Source organism: Neopelma chrysocephalum, unplaced genomic scaffold (assembly GCF_003984885.1).
Source record: "Neopelma chrysocephalum unplaced genomic scaffold, ASM398488v2 Primary Assembly neopelma1_96671, whole genome shotgun sequence".
In the NCBI taxonomy this organism is placed as follows: domain Eukaryota; kingdom Metazoa; phylum Chordata; class Aves; order Passeriformes; family Pipridae; genus Neopelma; species Neopelma chrysocephalum.
Window position 1 is genome coordinate 1,124,274 of NW_020925316.1, and position 19,217 is coordinate 1,143,490.

At 39.8% G+C, this 19,217-nt stretch overlaps 1 protein-coding gene across 1 annotated transcript in view; it reads right to left on the reverse strand.

Annotated features, from left to right (window-relative positions):
• SVEP1 (sushi, von Willebrand factor type A, EGF and pentraxin domain containing 1) overlaps positions 1–19,217 on the reverse strand; it is a 121,716-nt gene that overhangs the window by 36,503 nt on the left and 65,996 nt on the right. The window contains exons 18-31 of the mRNA XM_027709012.1: positions 18,971–19,132; positions 17,983–18,144; positions 17,314–17,408; positions 16,068–16,164; positions 15,358–15,471; positions 14,411–14,524; positions 13,397–13,598; positions 12,441–12,598; positions 11,106–11,307; positions 10,251–10,426; positions 8,823–8,947; positions 4,260–4,383; positions 3,558–3,728; positions 1,300–1,473 (exon numbers count right to left, since the gene is read on the reverse strand). Of these exons, the coding sequence (XP_027564813.1) occupies positions 1,300–1,473; positions 3,558–3,728; positions 4,260–4,383; positions 8,823–8,947; positions 10,251–10,426; positions 11,106–11,307; positions 12,441–12,598; positions 13,397–13,598; positions 14,411–14,524; positions 15,358–15,471; positions 16,068–16,164; positions 17,314–17,408; positions 17,983–18,144; positions 18,971–19,132 (2,076 nt within the window). The remainder of the gene's footprint in view (positions 1–1,299; positions 1,474–3,557; positions 3,729–4,259; positions 4,384–8,822; positions 8,948–10,250; positions 10,427–11,105; positions 11,308–12,440; positions 12,599–13,396; positions 13,599–14,410; positions 14,525–15,357; positions 15,472–16,067; positions 16,165–17,313; positions 17,409–17,982; positions 18,145–18,970; positions 19,133–19,217) is intronic.

A 19,217-nucleotide genomic window follows, 5' to 3' on the forward strand; every position in this document is an offset into this window, starting at 1 on the left:
GAAAAAATTAGGTGCTATACCTACACAGAATTAAGTCAAACACACATCTTGCCAGGCTCTTACTGTGCAACTCCCATTTCAGGCATGACTAAGACAGCAGCAATTCAAGCACAACTAGCTAGTGGATTCCAGCAAGGATCTGCTGGAGACATGGCCCTGCAAGACCAGTGACACCTAATCCCCTGTACACAGTACCATGCCAGTCTGTCTCACCTTTCAGCTTGTGCCACTGCACCTGATACGTCAGACCTGGCTCACCAGCAGGTAAGTTACAGCGTGGCAACTATGTGACCTGTGTCCATGAGGGCACTCCCAGCCCTCTCAATGCTGCAGCTGCTTGCTGACAGGCGTGTGTGACTGACCAATAAATCCCCACAATGGAAAGAAGGCTCAGAGGACATCAGCAAAGGTGATCTGCTCATGAAGCTCAGGGACTAAGGGGACAGGAAGGTGGCTTTTCTTTTAGGTAAATAGCTATCATCAGTTGAGTGCATCAACTGGTGGTTTAAGTGCTTCTCCTTGAGTTCATCAAAAGAGTGTGACTGTCTTCCTGAGTTAGCCATTGTAGCATTGTGGGGGTAACTGAATATGTGGCTCAGGTCAACATGAAATGTAAATGCCAGACAACTAGCAATGAGCTTGAGCTGACTTTAACCCACACATTCATTCCCAGCTACTGGTGATGTGCAATGTCATGATAGTGAACATATTATAGAGCTTGATAGTGGGAAACATATTGGAATTGTGACTGAACTGTGTATTGCAATTACTGTATTATGTTAAGCGCAACTTGCATTTATTTTCATTATATTATGCAGTACATTCAGTATCACTTTCTTTAATCACAAATCCTATCAACAACTATCCTACCATCAACTATCTTCAAGTGAGTAAATTTGATACTAAATACTACAACTTCATATGTGAAACATTTAAAAACCTGTTCAAAGAGCATGGGACACTGACAACATGCTGAAGCATGGTGAAATGCACAGGTCATAAGCACAGAATGCAAGGACTGGAAGGAGAGAGGCTGGGAGTGCAATGCTGGCTTACTAAGTATATGTTTCATAAATCTAGGGTGTGTGGCACACAAGAGGATGGACAAAGGTGTCAGAATACAGTTTTGGTTTCACATAATGCTGAGCATAGCATTTCAGAAAAGTTAGCATTTTGGAGTATGATTCTGTAACTCTGGTAAGTCTTCACAATTTCAGAATGAATTCCCACTCAAACCTAAGGGCACAGAAGAAGTCTAAGATCATCACTGCATGCAGCCAAATGTATGGCACATCTCACCAAGGCAAGATGGTGAAATGCTGTTCCAGCTTCCATTATCCAGGCACAACATCCTGGAGTCACCCAACAAATAGTAGCCACTGTTGCAGTGATAGGTAACAGTACTGCCAGCAAAAAAGTCCTCAGCTGAATAAAATCCATTTTCTAAAGTTGGAGGCACTCCACAGCTGATTCCTGCAACATAAGCAAAAAGAGGGCACAGATATTAGCACAGCAAACACAGATCAACTTCAGAATAATTCCACATGAGAGCCACCGCCGGATATTTTTTCTCTGCAGCTATGGAATCCCATTGGCAAGAGGCCTCAGTCCTTTCCTGAGGTAGCTAATTGGTTCCAAGTCTGGTGGAGGGTCTTGTTTTGTGGGCACCTGTCAATAAGAGACTTAGCAGGACTTTTTAGCTCCTGCTAAGAGAGTTTTGATAGCTCTGGAGGAGACATCTATGACTGAGATCTGAGCAGATGCCGTTCAGATATAGGACAGTTCTAACAGTCAGTGATCCTTGGTGAGTTTTAAGGGAAAATGAAAAGTAAGTTTGCCTTCATGGAGGTTGCTGTTATTTCCCTTAATTGAAAAGCAAGCTTAGTGTTACTGTGTTTGAAGGTTGCAAAAGTAGCTAACAGTAGCTAAGAGGTTACAGTACTGGCCCTAGACCAGGGAATGTATGAACGATGGAGAGACTGGAACTGACCTCACATACAACCCTCGGCATCACTTTGACTGACTATAGTACGTAAGTCCTTCTGATCTCAGTTGTGCCAGCAGAAGACATTCCTGTACCGCCTGCCAGAGGCTGCTACTTTTTCTAGCAGAGCTGCTGCTGTGCATCCCAATTGAGATGATACGAATTTATTCCAACAGTTACACTACTCATCTTTGTAACTAAATGGATTACAGTAACTCGTTGTTCCCTAGCTGTGTGCAAAGACACTGTGAATAATTTAAAGCCCGTGGTAACGGAAGCCAAGTGCTTGCTGCAGAGGAATAGAGCTGAAGAGCCTGTAACGAAGACGAGCTGTCAGGTATCTGTGGTTTTGGGAGCCTTTGGTAGCAGGAAGAGGAAAAGGATCCTGGTGGGTGAAGACAGTGATTACACTGAGCCTGATTTAGTCAGTACTTTTTCAGTACCACACAGTCCACTATAAAGCCTGTAGTTGCTTGTGAAGGAAATAGGTATCTTCAACCAACTTTCATTCATCAGGTACTTGTGGAACAGACTGAAAGGAAAGGCCAGTGGATGAGTCTGGCCTTCATTCACTCAGCATGTTTGTGGCATGTCAACCCTCCGAGCTCAACTGTCTGCCCCAATACAGAGAAAACAGAAACACTAACAGGATTCTGGTGGCTTGTCCTTGATCACACACCAAGAAAGTGCAAAGCTGTCTCTGCCAGTGAACTTTCCTTCTGCCCAGCAGGACTTGTTTTTGGGTAAATCCTCACAGGCACGCTATTCTTTATGCAGAACATGAGAAAGAGCATGGACTTGTGCTATAAACAACTGAATAAAGAAGAAGACATTAAAATCACATCAAATGTAGATCAAACTAATTTAAAGGTATTAACAGATTGGATGATTTTCTCCAAATCGTGTATAAACTCTGGGATCATGCAATACCTTCTTCTAGAGCTAATTTATTATTCTGCTGAAATGAAAAACATAATCAGGTCCAACACATGCAACTGCAGTCACAAGTGCAGTCACAGCAGAGGAGAACCAAAGGAAAGGAGAAGACAGGAGCAGGAATCATAGAATCAAAAGAAACTTGGCAAACTGAATGCACACAGCCCAGTTTCTTAGAAGAAATACTGTAAGTCTTGGAGTACTTCTAAGTCCTAACAGAAATTTATCTGCTGCCTTTAAAGAAATTAGTTTATAACATACTAAATTCAAAGCTTCTACTTCAAATCAGACATTCTCAGTGAGATTTAAAAATCCCATAGAAATCGTAGCACTTCCTGTGCATCTTCCACATCCTGATGCTGCTGGGGAGGAAAGCTGTGAGTACCAGATTGCTGATGCAAATGCACTCATTTCTGTCCTGAGCATTAGAAACTAACTGAAAAACATGTATGAATCTGATTGTGATATAGTTTCTGCTCAGTAAAACATGAGTTTAGTTTTAAGTATACATGTATATGATGTAACATGGATGATTCAAGTGCATGATAGCTGCAGAAACAAACAGGCCATGAATAATGACAGGGTCCAAATAAAAGTTAGGGTTACCTAATCCTGTCAACCCACTGAGACAACTCACTTTCACAGCGGGGAAAAGGCCGTGTCCACTGTCCCAGGTTAAGGCAGTATTGAACAGAGTTTCCCACTATTTGGAAGCCTGGGTCACAGGAAAGGCTCACTTTTGACCCTGGCTTTAAATCAGTAGAAGAGGCCCGCAGATGTGGTATGGATCCTTGCAAAGATGGACAGTCTGTGGACAAAATATATGCATACAGTGAGAGATACAGATACGTGCTGAATGAATAAATTTGTTATCTGATTGTTTGATCCCGTATAAGTTTATCCAGGAAAGAGCTCTGGGAAGTATTAGGCATGCTACATTCTGCTTGGGTCCAAAGGGTTTTGGGTATAATCAACATACAACATCAGAAAAGGAATCTGCAGGAAAAGAAAGGAGGAGGCAGTAGGTATTTTAATATAATCCAATTATTTTTAGAATAAAAGGCAGGAAAAACTTTTTTTCTGACCCAACACTGTCTTCACTCTTTCCTCATCTCAATTCAGGAAGCAATAAATCTCCATCAGAGATTTCAATGAACTTTTGTTACAAAACCCTGGAATTTGAGGAATGAACAACTGCATGTTCTAACTGTCAAATTATCAAAATAATTTATTGAAGGCTAAGGCAAAGGCTTCAAGCTAGCATAGTGGACCTCTTTTATAGAAGAGTCTTATAATATTGTTCAGAAAAAGAAAGGATTCTAGGAAGTAAAGTTCTAACCAGCACAAAATATACTCTTGTAATCTATCTTCACTCTTCCAACAACTCCTGGCAGGAAATCTGGCCAGGCTAGTACATTTCCTTTTTGCAGTTCTTCTGGACAGGATGTAGCCAGAGATTTTACCTATGGATTTAAAACAGTTGATTAGGTGATGTTTAAGGACACCAAAGCACAGAAAAGTAAAAAAATATTCCTTTCATGTGTACATGCAACACTAGAACAAATCGTGAGTAATGTTCATCCTTTCTAGCACAAGAGGTTCCTGGCTGAAGTACTAATTATTTGTACTTATAAGCCATCCAGCTGCGGCCACACTGAGTCACTACCTTAAGCACTACTTGACATACGAGCAAGGAATACAACTCTTGTGTCTTGAGACACAATTGCATTTGTTAGCGTAAAAGAAAAACACATCTACGTCACAGAAAGAGACAGATATGAGAATGCAACCTGAAGAGAACACTTATCTATTTGAAGGAAAATGTCAAATAGGAGCCAAAAGGAACTTAAAGCGAAGATATGCATTCTGAAGACTCTGCTAGCACTGCACTACATTTAAGGAACAGAAACACAAAAAGGAACAGCTTGATAAAGTAATTTGTTGTTTCCAAATTTTCTGAATTGAATGCACTAGGCTCTCTAAAATACTGCAGGCAAGGCCTGCTCACACCAACTAACAGCAGCATTGGCATTGACTTCAACCAAAGCATGACAGGGCCATAACTAACCGTGTACTAAACAGGAACTGTATAGGCAAACTAACGCTAAGAGAAGGAAAAGAACACCCTGCTAGGTCAGCAGCAGATTAATATCTTGAGAGATGTAGTCACACGACTTTGACGGAAAAGTTTTCCATTTAAAACAGAACTCCTTCAATGGCACCACAAGGGGGTTTTTTTGCATTCTTATCACAAGAAACTGAAATGTCAATAGGAATTCTTCAGCTGTTTCAGTACTGTATTTTGATGAAAACAAAAAAAATCAGTAAAGTAAAAATATTTCTACTTCACAGTGACTCTGATAATCTATTAAACATAGTAACATCATTATATTTCTATCTGGCCACCAACAGAAGAAACTTGGGGACTACAATCCCAGGTGGTACAGCAATTTTAAATTATTCAGACACTAGTTGAAGCTATATGCAATAGTAAAAACATGCAGAGAGACTCCTAATGTTGGGATGTCATAGAAATATTCCATAGCAGTCCCTCAAAAAGAACTCAGGTGTCCAAACTCCAACATTTATAAAATAGAAGGCTGTTTAGTTCCATTGTATGCTCAGGGAGATTTTTGCTACGTGAAAGTATTTTAAAACTGCAAATGAAAGACCAGGGCTTGGAATTCACTCTGCATTACCTTTGTTCAGTGTAACTTCAGGAACAGAAAGGAAAAATAGCCCCATAAGGTTACTGGGATTAAGGTGTACGTATTATTGGCACAGTGCTTCCCATTATGTTTCTTCCTAACAGGGCAGACGCAGTCATATCTCAGCTAAGGAACTGCTGAAAAAACCCCATGCATGCCCCGAGGAAGAAAAATGTGCACTGAAGGGATAATTAAGAATTTCCTCTTCTTTTAAAATATCAAAGAGAGAAGTGGTCTATGGAGAAGAGATGGTTATTCAGTTAAGAGAACACATTACTAATTAGGCTACTGAGAATACTTCCTACTTTTTGGCTCTTTTCCCCTGGAAGGTCATTCCAGTAACTTTCTGGCAGGGAGAAAGGAATGTTTCCTTCAGTAGTGTGAAAAAATGAATTAAGAAAGATGAGCAGTCCAGTGGACTGTGTACATCTCAGCACAGCCAGGCTACTCAGACAATACATGCAGCATGGCTTCAGGGCATAGCCAGCTGGTTAGAAAGCACAGGTGTGCCCAGTTGGGAAACTGCCTTTCTCAGATGGGAGACTGGCTTCTGTCAAGTTTCCAGTGGATGAAATCAACTACCAAGAATAATGTGCTATACTGTCTATCCTTGTGAAAAAGGATGGTAAATCACGAACTTCAGAGTGATTTGTTCTCGCGTTGCCCCTACTCTGAACTCAGCGAGGCAGATCAGACTCTTCTAGAGTCAGCATAGCTGGAGAATAAACCAATCTGCTCTGTTTATTCGGAGGCCATTTCAAAGATCTCACTACAGCCATATGTGCTGATGGAAACCACTTAAGCCAAGGGCTGCAAACAAATTGCAAGGAATCCACATGGAAAAATTTACAGCATGGGAAAAGCAAGTTTGGGAATCAGCCCTTCCAAGGCATATGATGGAGGGCCAGAAAGGACCTTACAGTCCCCTATAGACAAACCATGTTCCTATATCTGTCTATTCAACAACAAAACAACCAGACTGCTGGTTTACCTATAGAGAAGTAATGTGCTAGTGGATGAGCAACTCATGACACAATGGTGGTGCTACTGGATGAGCAACAAAATTACACAATGAAAAATCTTAAAGACTGGATTCTGCCTCCACTTCATTCATTAGGCAACATACTCTGTCACCCTGCTTTCCCTTATGACTGAAAATAGGAAGGTAAGACTTAGTGAACAGTTCCAGCTGGCCATAATAAAACTGATGATAACAGATAATGATAGTGATTTACTATCCCAATCTCTGAAATGAATGAGGTAAAAATTTTATAGGAAGCTTAGTTGGCTCGGCTTCCTGTCTGGTGTCACATCTGTCTTTTTAAATGAGTAATATGGATAACATAAATGAAGGGCAGGATTTTCTTTCTCATCCTAACTGTACTGCATCTGAAGCAAATGGGAATTTAATCAAGTCTGTCATTAAAGACAGGTGACTACTGAGAAAGTCTCAGAAAATCACACTTAAAACTCTTCACCAGTGTGTCCTGTAAAATCACATGTATGCTTATCAGCTTCAAAACTGCTGGTGAACAAAAACTTGAGGATCTGACTTGGCAATGCAACAGCTGGTGACCCCAAAAGAGAAGCATGTAGAAGATGGTAGGGTAGTTCTGAACCTAGCAGAGAGTCAAAGTAAGAAAGAAAAAGAGAGAGAAAGAGAGGAGACATCTGGATGCTGGAAGCTGAGATTCTGCTTTACTTCTTTTTTCTGTTCACGTTATTATTTCTTGTTTGGAGCATGGATAACAAACAGCTATAAACCACCAAATAGTGGTAAAACCTTTAAAAAAACACCAGGAGAAGAGCAAAACCTTTTAAATCAAAGATCCTTCTCCCAAGAAATGTCTCCAACTTTGAACGCTAGTCCTTACTGTTCAAGTGTTACCAACAGTTTAACACCCCTGACCTTCAGGACTGAAATACTAATGACCAGGAAGTGGTGATGGAGCACACTGCCATCAGGTTTGCACGTAATATCACACTGAGAGGCCCAGTCAGCTCAAGGACAGAGTTGCATCTGTAGGGACCTTGATAGGCTGGAGTAAAGGGCCAATCCAGACTTTAGGAGATTCAACAACAAAAGATGGGAAGGAAAATCCTCTGAACGATATAGGCTGGGGAAAGGTAAGAGCAGGAGCAGCTCTGTGGAAAAACACTTAGGGCCTCTGGCAGACAGTGCACTGAGAACTGGTCAGCTGTGGACCAACAGCATGCTTGGCTGTGTGAACGTGGTTACAATCAGAAAGCCAAGAAAGTGATTATTCCTTCTCTGTGCTTATTAGATCACACCTGGAGTACTACATTACATTTTGGGCTCTGCACTGCAAGAAAGCCATGGATGGGATGGAACATTTGCTCTGTGAGGGGAGGCTGGTTCAGCCTAGAGCAGAAACTGCTCTGGAGACACCTCACAACAACCCCTCCCTGTACACAGAGAAAGGTAATCAGGTCAGACAGATTAGAGTCAGGCTGTTCACAGCAGTGCAGTGTGGGAGACAACCAGCACTCATAAATGGAAGTGGGAGGTGCCAACTAGATATAAAGAAACAAATCCCACTATGAGGATAACTGAATACTGAAGCTTATCTCCCAGAAAAGTTGAGGGATCACTGTCCTTGCAGACATCTTTTGATCTATACTAATTTCTTAACTCAGTGGAAGTTTAGTGCTGCCATGCCTTTATTTTTGGTACCTGAATAAATGTAGCCCAATATTCAGTTATCCTGCCCATTCAGACTTTCCTGGTACTAAATAGCTCAGATTTTTAATAGTCTCTAATGACAGAAATTCTGATGTCTCCCCTCTGAAGTTTTACCACTGCCTTCACAAAACAGGATTAGGGAAGTGTAATCTGTAAAACAAGCAATAAGCTTGTTTCATTAAGTTGTTCTCTCTCTTCAAGCAGGACTGCTGAATTTTGTGCATGTCTTCCTCTCTGTTTCAAAGCCGCATACTACAGAAAGGCTTAGTCAAAATAGAAGGCAACTCAGTGTTGATTTTGCCAGACCTAGTTTTGCTTAAAGCTACTCTACTTACTACACTAATCTTACTACTCTAAGCCAGAGTTCCATCTGGTCCCCACTGACTTCTGTGAGTGCAGGGGTCTATCCAATATGCTAACTTGGAATGCTTTTTCCAATATTCACCCACACTCAGGTCCCTGAACTCAAACACTGCAGTTAAGGATTTACCTGCTGTGGAGAAAGTACATGGTCCCAAATGTTGAGCTGGCTGATGGAGCCCACAAAAGATTCGGCTGGGTTGAATCCTTCTCCTTTCTGATCTTGCTCTTGACCCAGTACAAGTGCACCACCACCTAAATTCAGAATTTGAACAGGGATAGGAAATGAAGACTTACAGCAGGGATCCCATAGGAAGATTAAAAACTAAGCAAAACAAAACTTTTGCTACTCTGTGTTACTAGGATTTTGCAGCGAAGAAGACCAGCCACCTTCAACAAACTCTCTCAGCGAACCTCTGGGAAGCCTTATACTAGACTGAGGAAAGTGAACGTAATTTGTCAGTGACTCTGAAATACATGTGAGAGCAGAAACTTCCCATGGCTGCTTCGGGAATGATATTGGCTCTAAGACAGCATTTCTAGCTCAGCATTTGAAACATACTACACAGCAATGCAAAATGCAGTTTGGAGCAGGTGGGGAGCAGTGCTACCTTGCACTTCCTGCTTTGAACAAAAACTTACAAATCATACAGATCAAATGCGATTACATACCCTCAGAAGCACACTAGTGATTAGACAGTCAGTGCTCTGACATGACATACAAGTTAAATTTCCTCTCCTCGACCAGTAGCATGTGGACATGCATTTTGTATATTGTAGGGAATGTGGACATGGTCAAAAAGTAACAGAGACAGCACACTTCCTCATGTATTGTCTCTGGAGATAATGCCAATGTAATTGTGAAGGACAAGAGCAAGTATAAGGTACATGGGCTAAAATGCTTCAATATTTTATTTTTTATTTAAATATCTATAGTTTTTTGAAACTATATGTAAATTTGGGTGGTGGCAGCATGCAAACACTATGAAACCAAAATCTCTTTGCAGTCATAGGACGGCAGGCCTTTTACAGCTCTTCAGTGCTGAAGATACCCCTTTTCATGTCTTCTGATATTACGTAAAGACCACTGACCACAAGAAATAATAAAATAGCAAAACTGCCTTGATAGGAAAAAATGCAAACCTAACTCTAAAAAGACATCTGAAAGGAACGGGAGAAGGCAAAATCAAACAACTCTGCACACACATCTGTAAGGGAGACTCCAGTTAAATTTAATTTTGCTGTGTGAGAAACTTTTTCTCACGAAGCCACTCCAGAACCACCTCAGCACAGGTTCCTTTGTGGACTAAACTCTGTCATCCATAAAACAAGTCACCTACTAGTTTACCGTAGAAATGTGCACTTTTGTCTACAGTGATGCTGAGTAGGGGGAACTGTCCTCACAAACAAGAACAGCAAACATGAGCCCTGCATAAATGCTGAAAATGTGAAGATATAAAAACCCCACCAAAATAAACATTTTCTTGCAAGCATGGCAAATTCTGCAACAAAAAAAGAATGAAGGCAACAGATCTGCTATAATATAAATAAAGCATACCAGGGATTTTTGATCCAACAGAGAGTCCACTGCCTCCATCAGACAGTTTTCCATCGATGTACACCTTCCATGCCCCGTCCCTGCATGTCCATGTGACTGCAATGTGATGCCAGTTACCATCATTCACTGAAGGACAGTCTGTTATCTTCTCTTTCCCATTTACATAAAGAACCCAGCTGCATGGAAGGCAGAGGAAGGCATACTCAGTTGCATGCAGCAACTTTAAAAGCATGGCCTGTCTCACATGACTCAAAGAAATGTTAGTTGCCTAACAAGGTAACTGAGTCTATACCATATAAGAAATCTCTCTTGAAAGATCATCATACAAGATGTCTCTGTCTCAGAGGATTTGGAAGGTATGGTTACCACACGCAAAGCATGACGATATAAGTAATGCGCTTTTGTACCAAACTATTAAGACTCAAGTCATGGCTGTGCAGTGGATTCTTGAACCAGCTGGTTGAGTTTGGAGTCATGCTACAAGTCATACTCTGCTTTTGTACAAATACGAGTCATATTCAGAGTCATGTCACAAGTACTCTGAGCGTTGAGCTCCAATTCAATCCATTAATTGTCTCAATGAGTCATTTAAATATGATGTAAATGTAGTTCAGACAAAAAAATATCATGTTTTCTAAATTCACTGCTTTCTCACCATTAGTCTTCTATTGGGCAAAAAGTAAAGGAAACAAAGTGAGGAGAAAAACAAAACAAAGAGACAACTTCAGCTATGGAGTTTGGATGCAGATTTTTCTACGCCAAAGTAGGCAAAGCTGATATTCAGACTTCTGTTCTGTATTTTCTTTATCAATCCAAGACATTTGTAAGATACAGAAAAGCAGAAATGTGATTTACCCATTGTAATCAGTCAGAAGAAATGCATTATCACTTCCATTCTCCACTGCATAAGAAATGGGAGTCCCATAGTTTGTGGTGTCAGAGGATTTCATCCAGAATGTACAGGTGATGTCACCAAGAGATGGCAAAACACCATCAAGCATGACGTATCCATAGATACCAGAGACTTCAAAATCAAGATTGAAACCAGAGGACTGTTCTGCAACAGACAAAGAGTTTTCAGAGCAACATTCCTGCAAATCTAGAAAGATAATCAAACGGAGTCTAAGAAAACGCAATAAAATGGAACACAGTCCATCTACAAAAACTATTCACTTTAAATTGATCAGAGCTAGAAAGAATGTTTGGCAGTCTAACATCAGCCAGCATACAGAGCTTTCCAAGGCTAGAAAACACAGTGTTTGAAGACAAACAACTGGAAAAGAAGCTGACTATCTAACAATGAACATGAAACTTGCTTTCCTCTATCAAAGAAATGACACATCCCACTACCATCCAACAACCTAAAGAGGTGTGATCAGCTGGTTCCATTTAATTCACAAGAATCAAGATTAAAAAAAAAAATCCAACAAAACAACCCAAGATTTTTCCTGTTCTGAACTTACTGGAACAGCACTTTGTGCTGCTGTTCAGTGTAGAGTGACACCTTTTACAAGGATACTACATGTAAATGTTGTCAAATGGAGCTCTACTGAAAGTTGGGTGTTAAACTCTGACAGGATGGCAGATGTAAATGACCTGAGTGTCCTCTACTGTCTCTGTAAAATCAACATGGCTTCTTCCACTTCTGTTTAAAGACTCACCAGCAACTATTATAACTATTTATAATTTTCATGGAGTGACCAGAAGACAAATGGATTTGAGCCTTGTAGTTCAAATGCCTTTGGCATCCCCCAGGAAGCTGCACTAGGTGTGACCCATTTTGCCTAACCACAGGGAACTTTTTGCCTGTAGGGAACTTGATGCCTTTAGGACTTCTAAAGCTAAAACTACCACACACTAAACCTGTGATGCAAAGCCCTACACAAAATACAAGAAACAGAAAGAGATAATTAACTCAGATATACACAGCAAATACAAATTAAATTTGATAGACCTACTGGGTATTAAAATGATAAAGCCAAGCCTTGGAAAAGAGAAATGACACTGCACACATGCTGTTACTTATCTGCAATTACACTTAACACTGCAGTCACACAGGCTTCACTCAGCCCCTCCGTCCCACCATCCTAGCTGCTTTCGGGGGAAGCTGTATGAAATCAGCCCAGCCAGTGCAAGTCTTGTGCAGAGACTTAGTCAAGACACCTTTGTCTGAGACTTAGTCCTTTGTACCTGTTTCACACCTGCTGCCTGTAAAGCCAGGGGGACATTTACAAACGTACGAGTTCAAGGCATCCACACAGGTGGCTTGGTTTAAGCAGGGACTGGAGTCACAGTCATTGATGTTCACTTCACAGTTCAGTCCTGTGTACCCTGTCACACACAGACACCTACAGAGGAAGAGAAGCACACTTCAAAGGTGGCAGCCATCATAACAAGGAATTCTGGCCATGAGGCCGGATCTGCCAATGCGAGTGGCATATAATGAAAAAAAAAATCAACCAGTATTTGACTTTTCAGGCAGATACATAAGGCAGCATAAAAAGGCACCGAAACCTCTGCTACTTTGAAAACCAAGATGCTTAAAAAGCACCAAAACTTCTGGAGATGTGGGGAGGGAAAGAGTTACTTAACCCAGACATTACCAGCTGGACTGCCTATCTATAAAGTGATCTAGGATATGACACTGCTATTGGTATTTGCCACTTCTGATCTGAGTTCAGGTAGCCTAAAACATAAAAATAAATATTTGGAAGTTACCACTGGTGTTTGTACTTTAACCTGTATAATCTCAACATGTACAGGCCTTCCCAAGCTATAGAAATGTAGTATTACCAAATACACAACTGGTCATCTGGTCATCACCTATTATTCTCATGGAAAGCAAGATGAGCCCTTGAAATTTAGGAACGTGGAATTCTTTAGGAAAATCAATATTAAAACCACGCAGTCCTATCATGCTTACATTCCAAACTCTGTATATTTCCTTTGGCATCTACCTTGGAATTTTTTAAGAGTGAAGACACTATGATATATTTTCTCGTCTTTTAAAATCTCCTTTAGTATTCATAAGGGGACCACTTATATTGGATCAGGCTACCAAAAGGCTTGCTGAAATCTAAGAAGTCTGAAACACCACAATCTGTCTGACTTTCCACATTGTATTACATTAATCATCTGTTTTTCACCTGAAGCTGTTGATACCATCTCTGCATGTAGCTCCATTCCTACAGGGTCTGCTGAGACACTCATCAATGTTTCTTTCACACAAGACACCAGTAAAACCCGGGAGGCACTTGCAGGAGAAACTGCCAACTCGATCTTCACAAATAGCCCTATTAAGACATGGGTTTGAAAGGCATTCATTGACCTCCATCTCACAGTGAGCACCTGAGAAAAAAAAGAATAAAGTAATAGCTTTGGTTTGAATCAATTTAAAAAAGAAAATTACTAACCCATCTCTCATTTTCAAGGACTGTTAAGTGGACATAGAAGAATTCCGGAACCATCTTTGCAGTTGTAGAAATTAACACATAGCAAATTGTGAGGAATTTAAATGTATCTTGACCATTATGTGAGTAATTTGGGCTGAACCAGAAAATCATCTGAGGAACTATTCGGAGCAACTAAATCTGCTACAGAAGACATTTGGCTGAAACCTTAACTCTAAGGAGAGATGTGAAGGCCAGAATTCTGGGATTTCTGATGTGAAAGAAGCTCTATGTCACAATCCCCGAAGAATGAAGAAACTGAGCTCTTTGGCAACATTATAACAGATATGTGTATTTGTTACAGGAATGTATGAAAGCAGAAGGAAGCCAAGTATGGGGATTGGGAATAGTTTTAATATAGACCATCTTGTCTATTGTTATAATATTTTTCTTTTAAAATAAAATTAAACCCAACAATTAGAACCCACATGAATGTCCTTATTCTTTCCTCAACATCTCACATCAGGTTCATGGCAAAATTAGTAATAGAAGACCTAGCACTTAGTAAACCCTTCTGAAGCCATTATTACACTACAGAGACTGACAGACTAGATGGACGTAAGGAATCTCGTACATCCATATCAACATATTATATATATATAAAATAAATATATTGCTATATAGCAATGAGATGGAAATAGTTTGGGCAGAGTAGGAAGACATTGTTTTGTCAGAAAGAGCAAAGGCTGACTTAAACAAAACAAGGTGTACCTGTGAACCCTTTTGCGCAAGTGCAGTGGTAACCATTCTTGCCATCAACACAGTGGGCTCCATTCAAACACGGACTGGAGCTACATTCATTTATGTCTTCCTCACACAAGAGACCTTCAAACAGCAAGGATTACAAGGCATGATCAAGACGTAGTCACTGTCTGCATGCTGCAGTGATTGGATGTGGAAAACAACAATACCATACTGCTGGCATAACAAAGGCCACTGAGAGCAGATGAAAAAATTCCATCGACTGCTTTGCTGCAAACACCTATAGAGATTCTCTGTGTTATTTAGATGCGGGGATGTGAAAGAGGCAAAGTCCGTGGTATGTCTTTATAAAGTTTAAAAAACAATCCAGCTAGTGCTGCTGTCAATGAGGGAGACTATTTCTGGTGGAAAACAGAAAGCGTTTTTTTTTTAATCACACAAAATTATCTCCTTGATAGTTTATTTCAAGATTTAAAAAATTAGGTGCTGTTTTGGCAAAGTACTCAAGCATACTGGTTTCACCATAGATTTCAATACCTTCAATGTGCATGCAGCTGACAGTTAAAAACACTGAGAAAAAATATAAGCAAAAGCCCCCTCACTTATTCATAGGGAAGCAGTAAAGCAACTGCATAAATGTGTTGTCTAGTCAGGCCACACTCAGTCTCACAAGCACTTTCCCTGTGAGTGTTCACTACTTCTCTAAACTTTATTCCTTTTTTCAGACCAAAAATGTCACAAAAGAGAAGCATACATGCACCCCCCGCAGCCTCAAATGCACATCCTTTTATTTCAAAATCTATTCACATGCAGTAGAACCTTACTCTAACCTGTAGATCAGATTGTTTTCCTGTTATAATTCCATGGGTGCGGAATTATACAGCACTTGTGTTTTGTGTTATCTACTTGGCACAGAAACAATGCCTGTTTGAAGAAAAGCTATGAAGTGAAATTACCTGAATAGCCTGGTTGACAATGGCAAACAAAGGTCCCAATGCCATCTTTACATATTCCATTGTTTCGACAAGGAGATGATTTACACTCATCAACTTGTGTTTCACATTTCAAGCCTAGAACACAAAATAAAGGATTCAGAATAGGGAGGAAAAATTTGAAATTGTTCAGAAACAGAGACGTCGTGACTACTTAATGTTTATTATCTTCTTGTTAGTTTGTGTTTTAACAGATCTGAGACAAAATGTTATTAGAAAGGTGTGATGCATGTTTGGTAACAGACTCATCAGTTCCAGAGAGTGGCACTTAATATCTATCACAAGTAGGCTTGATAACAGCCGAATTATGAGACATCTGTTTGCTTTGAAGAAACTGGGAAGCCAAACCAAAAAGAAGTACAGGCACAGTACAAGTACTGAGTTATCTGTCTAGAGTGCAAATTTCCAGCTTTTGTTAATCACAAATATTGCCAAGTGATAGGATTTTCAAATGCACTAACTCCATTAGAAGAAATCCCATTCAAAACCATTTCTTCTAAATACAGAATTCAGTAAGAACACGAAGAAGTATTTACTTTCTTAATACGTATTCTAAATATATGATGGATATTCCAATTAGTTAGGCTGTATTGAAATGTTTTGCTCCTTTACACTTGCTCATGTTAAAGGCATCGAGACATATTAGGTACTCCACCTGCTTCTCAGTTTTTTACCTGTATATCCAAGTGGGCATATGCAGATATATCCACTTCCCAGTTGCTTGCATGTCCCATTATTGTGGCATGGTTCCAGAAAACATTCATGAAAGACCTGTCAGAGGCATGAATGATATAATTACAGCAAAGGTGCCACAAAATACAGTTTTAAACTGTACACCCTATAGTCACTTTGGAAAGATAGGATAAAAAGGTCACCAGCGTTAACTTCTAGTTCTTCCTCTTTGTCTCTGCAGCACACCAACCATTCTTTTTTATTCATACAGAAAAATGCCACACATCTGAAACATTCTTTTAAAATTAACTTTTAACTAGCAAAATGTGACTGTCACAGTTATTCCCTCATAACTTTCTCAGCTATGATTCACAGGTGGCATTTTATATTAAGATATCCTTTATTTGTGAATTCTCCACTTTGCCTCCTTTGACATCAGCTAGTCACTTCCTGCTACTGGCCATCAGGTCAGTTGGCACAGAACTTCACTGTGTGGCATTATTTCTTCTATTGTAGCAAACCTGAATGCATCAAAGCCCTTGAGTAAATGATCAACTAAAACCACAGGAGATAAGTTTGTCATCTGTCCCTACGTTATATAATGGTTCAGGCCAAATTTATCATGAGTCAACTTTGCTCCTGTTTGCACAATATCCCAATTTTAGACCTGATCAAAGCAGCCTTGTCAAGGGTTGCACACTGGGGGTGAGATGGTGGGAGGCATCTCTGGCAAACATTGTCATTAAAGTTTTTTCACACAAGGACTTGCCTGTGTTTCAAAGGGGGTACTCACAGTAGAAGGGAGCTCTGCTTACCTCCTCTCAAGTGTATGTTATTACATGTAAACTTAAGACTTTACAACCGAGATTTGGATGATTGGTAGCAGTTTCTGGAATTCAGTATATGGAAGACCTCAGATGACTGAGTACAGTCAATCTACTTTTTACATATTGGCTGAACCTCTTCTGTGTAGTTTACAAGTGTAATAAATATTTCATTCATCAGGTAAAGGCTTTAAATCCAAAATTAAATATTGTCAACAGCTGATGCCACCTCCTCTGTTTAATGAAAGTATTTCTGTGATTATGAAGAGAGTTTGAGTGTTCCCCCCTAAACCATTACTTCCATCTCTTCAGGAAATATTGTCAGCAAAACAATGACATTAGAAAAGGTCTTAGTCATTCACTGCTGTATAAAGCACTTTTTCTTTCATTTGAGATAGCACTGATAAACAACACTTGTCCTTACCTGACTGCTGACTTTGTACTGTTTGCTGATATTTTCTGGAAAGGCTGGTAACATCATTACACTTTCCTCAGCTGCTGAAAAAGTAGAGCCAAAACCTAAAGAAGAAAGATATGAAAGTACTGTTAAGACGAGGTCCCTATTCCATGAGGGCATTATAACTGCATGTTAGAAATGCATCTAAAGATATGCTGCAAAAAAGTGAATTTGTGGGAATAAAAAGCAAACTTTACAGTTCTGTTACACAAATATGTATTTGTAAGGACACACATTTCTAAAACATATATGTGTTTATATATAAACACGTGTGCACTTATGAAAAAATTATATGATTTTATAAACAGATACATGCATGTATACAGATATTAGTGTATATTTATATATATATATACACAGCATATATATATATATTTATGTATATATATATACACAGTGTACACACACACTCACTTTCTGCATATGTATAGTCTGTTTATTGAGCCTGGGTATGATTCACACAGTCACTCCTGTGACTGAGGCAACATCAGTAGGCAGAACCAGCTGTGAACCTCACTAGTTGGAATCAAAGGTCTACGTTTGTCAAGAGAGTAAGTGGGATGTTTTCTGTTAAGACCACTGATGGCTCTCCTTATATTATCCCTTTATTCACTGTATCCAAGTAATTTGGCTTACTTGAACAATCTGTGATGGATCTGGCACCAATGACAGTAGTTGTTCCATAAAAGGGGCAAGACAAGCAGTAGGACTTTCCTGGGTCTGGTTGATAGTAGTCTCTGGGACAAGGGTAGCAAGGTGTCAAACCTGTACGAGAGAACTCGCCTGCAAGACATGGTACTGCAAGAACAAAAAGCCAACTTTTTGAGTGATCTGATCTCTTGCATCTCCACCTTACCTTCCCTCACCTCTTTTTGATCACTTTCCTCCCCTCACAGTCCCTCCTTAAACTTAAAAGGAACAGGATGAAACCTGCCAGGAATTCACAACTGTAGGAAATGTGTATTTAAATTCTTCTGTGAGGTGACATGTCTTTCTCAAAGGACTACGGAAATATCAGGGAAGTATTTAATTCTACTACTTTTGCTGCTCTGGGGGCAGCTTTCAAATGGAACTTGCTTTCTCTTTTATCTCTCACACCTGTTTTAATTTTTTCTTTGAGAAGGAGTAATGATGAAGAAAAGGCTTTTTTGTACCATCAATCCCTGCAGATTATTTACCCTGGGAATCCTTCTGGCGAAGCTTGTCCAAGACAGATGAGGAGAAATTCTTGGAAAGCATTATGTAACAAACTCTGTTAAAATTCAGTATTTTTCAGAGAAAATGTGTAAGCTGTTCCAGAGATAATAGTGACAAATATCATTCCCTTTCTCTTTTGTAAGGAAGAAGGTTTTATTTTCATTTAGGTACCCATCATGTATCTCATTTTATTTATCTTTAAAAAAGAATCCACTTTGGAAATCAGGAGGAGGGCAACTGAAATTATCAGGATATGAGGAAATGACCTGTCATTTTGCTGGGAAATGTTGCTTGGTCCACACTCAACCAGAAGAGGAATTCAATCTCAGGCAAATGAATTGAATTACATTAGCTGATGTTCAAACAACAACTTGGAAATTTTTAGTATTGAGTTTAAAAAAATCTCATTGCTCCTTTTTTTACAAACCTCCACAAGCTGAGACATCTACTGCACCTCTCTTTACTGTTGATGTATTTTCTGGGCAAGAGATACAATTCCTGGATCCAAACGCCGGTTGATATGTTCCAAGTGGACATGTTTCACAGGTCTCAAGACCATTAGATGAATATGTTCCCTGCTTGCACTGAGCTGTAAGGCAGAAGAATTTGGAAATATTAAGCAATCTCCAACAGAAAACATGGTTCCTGATCTCTGAAAATAATGCTGAAATCAC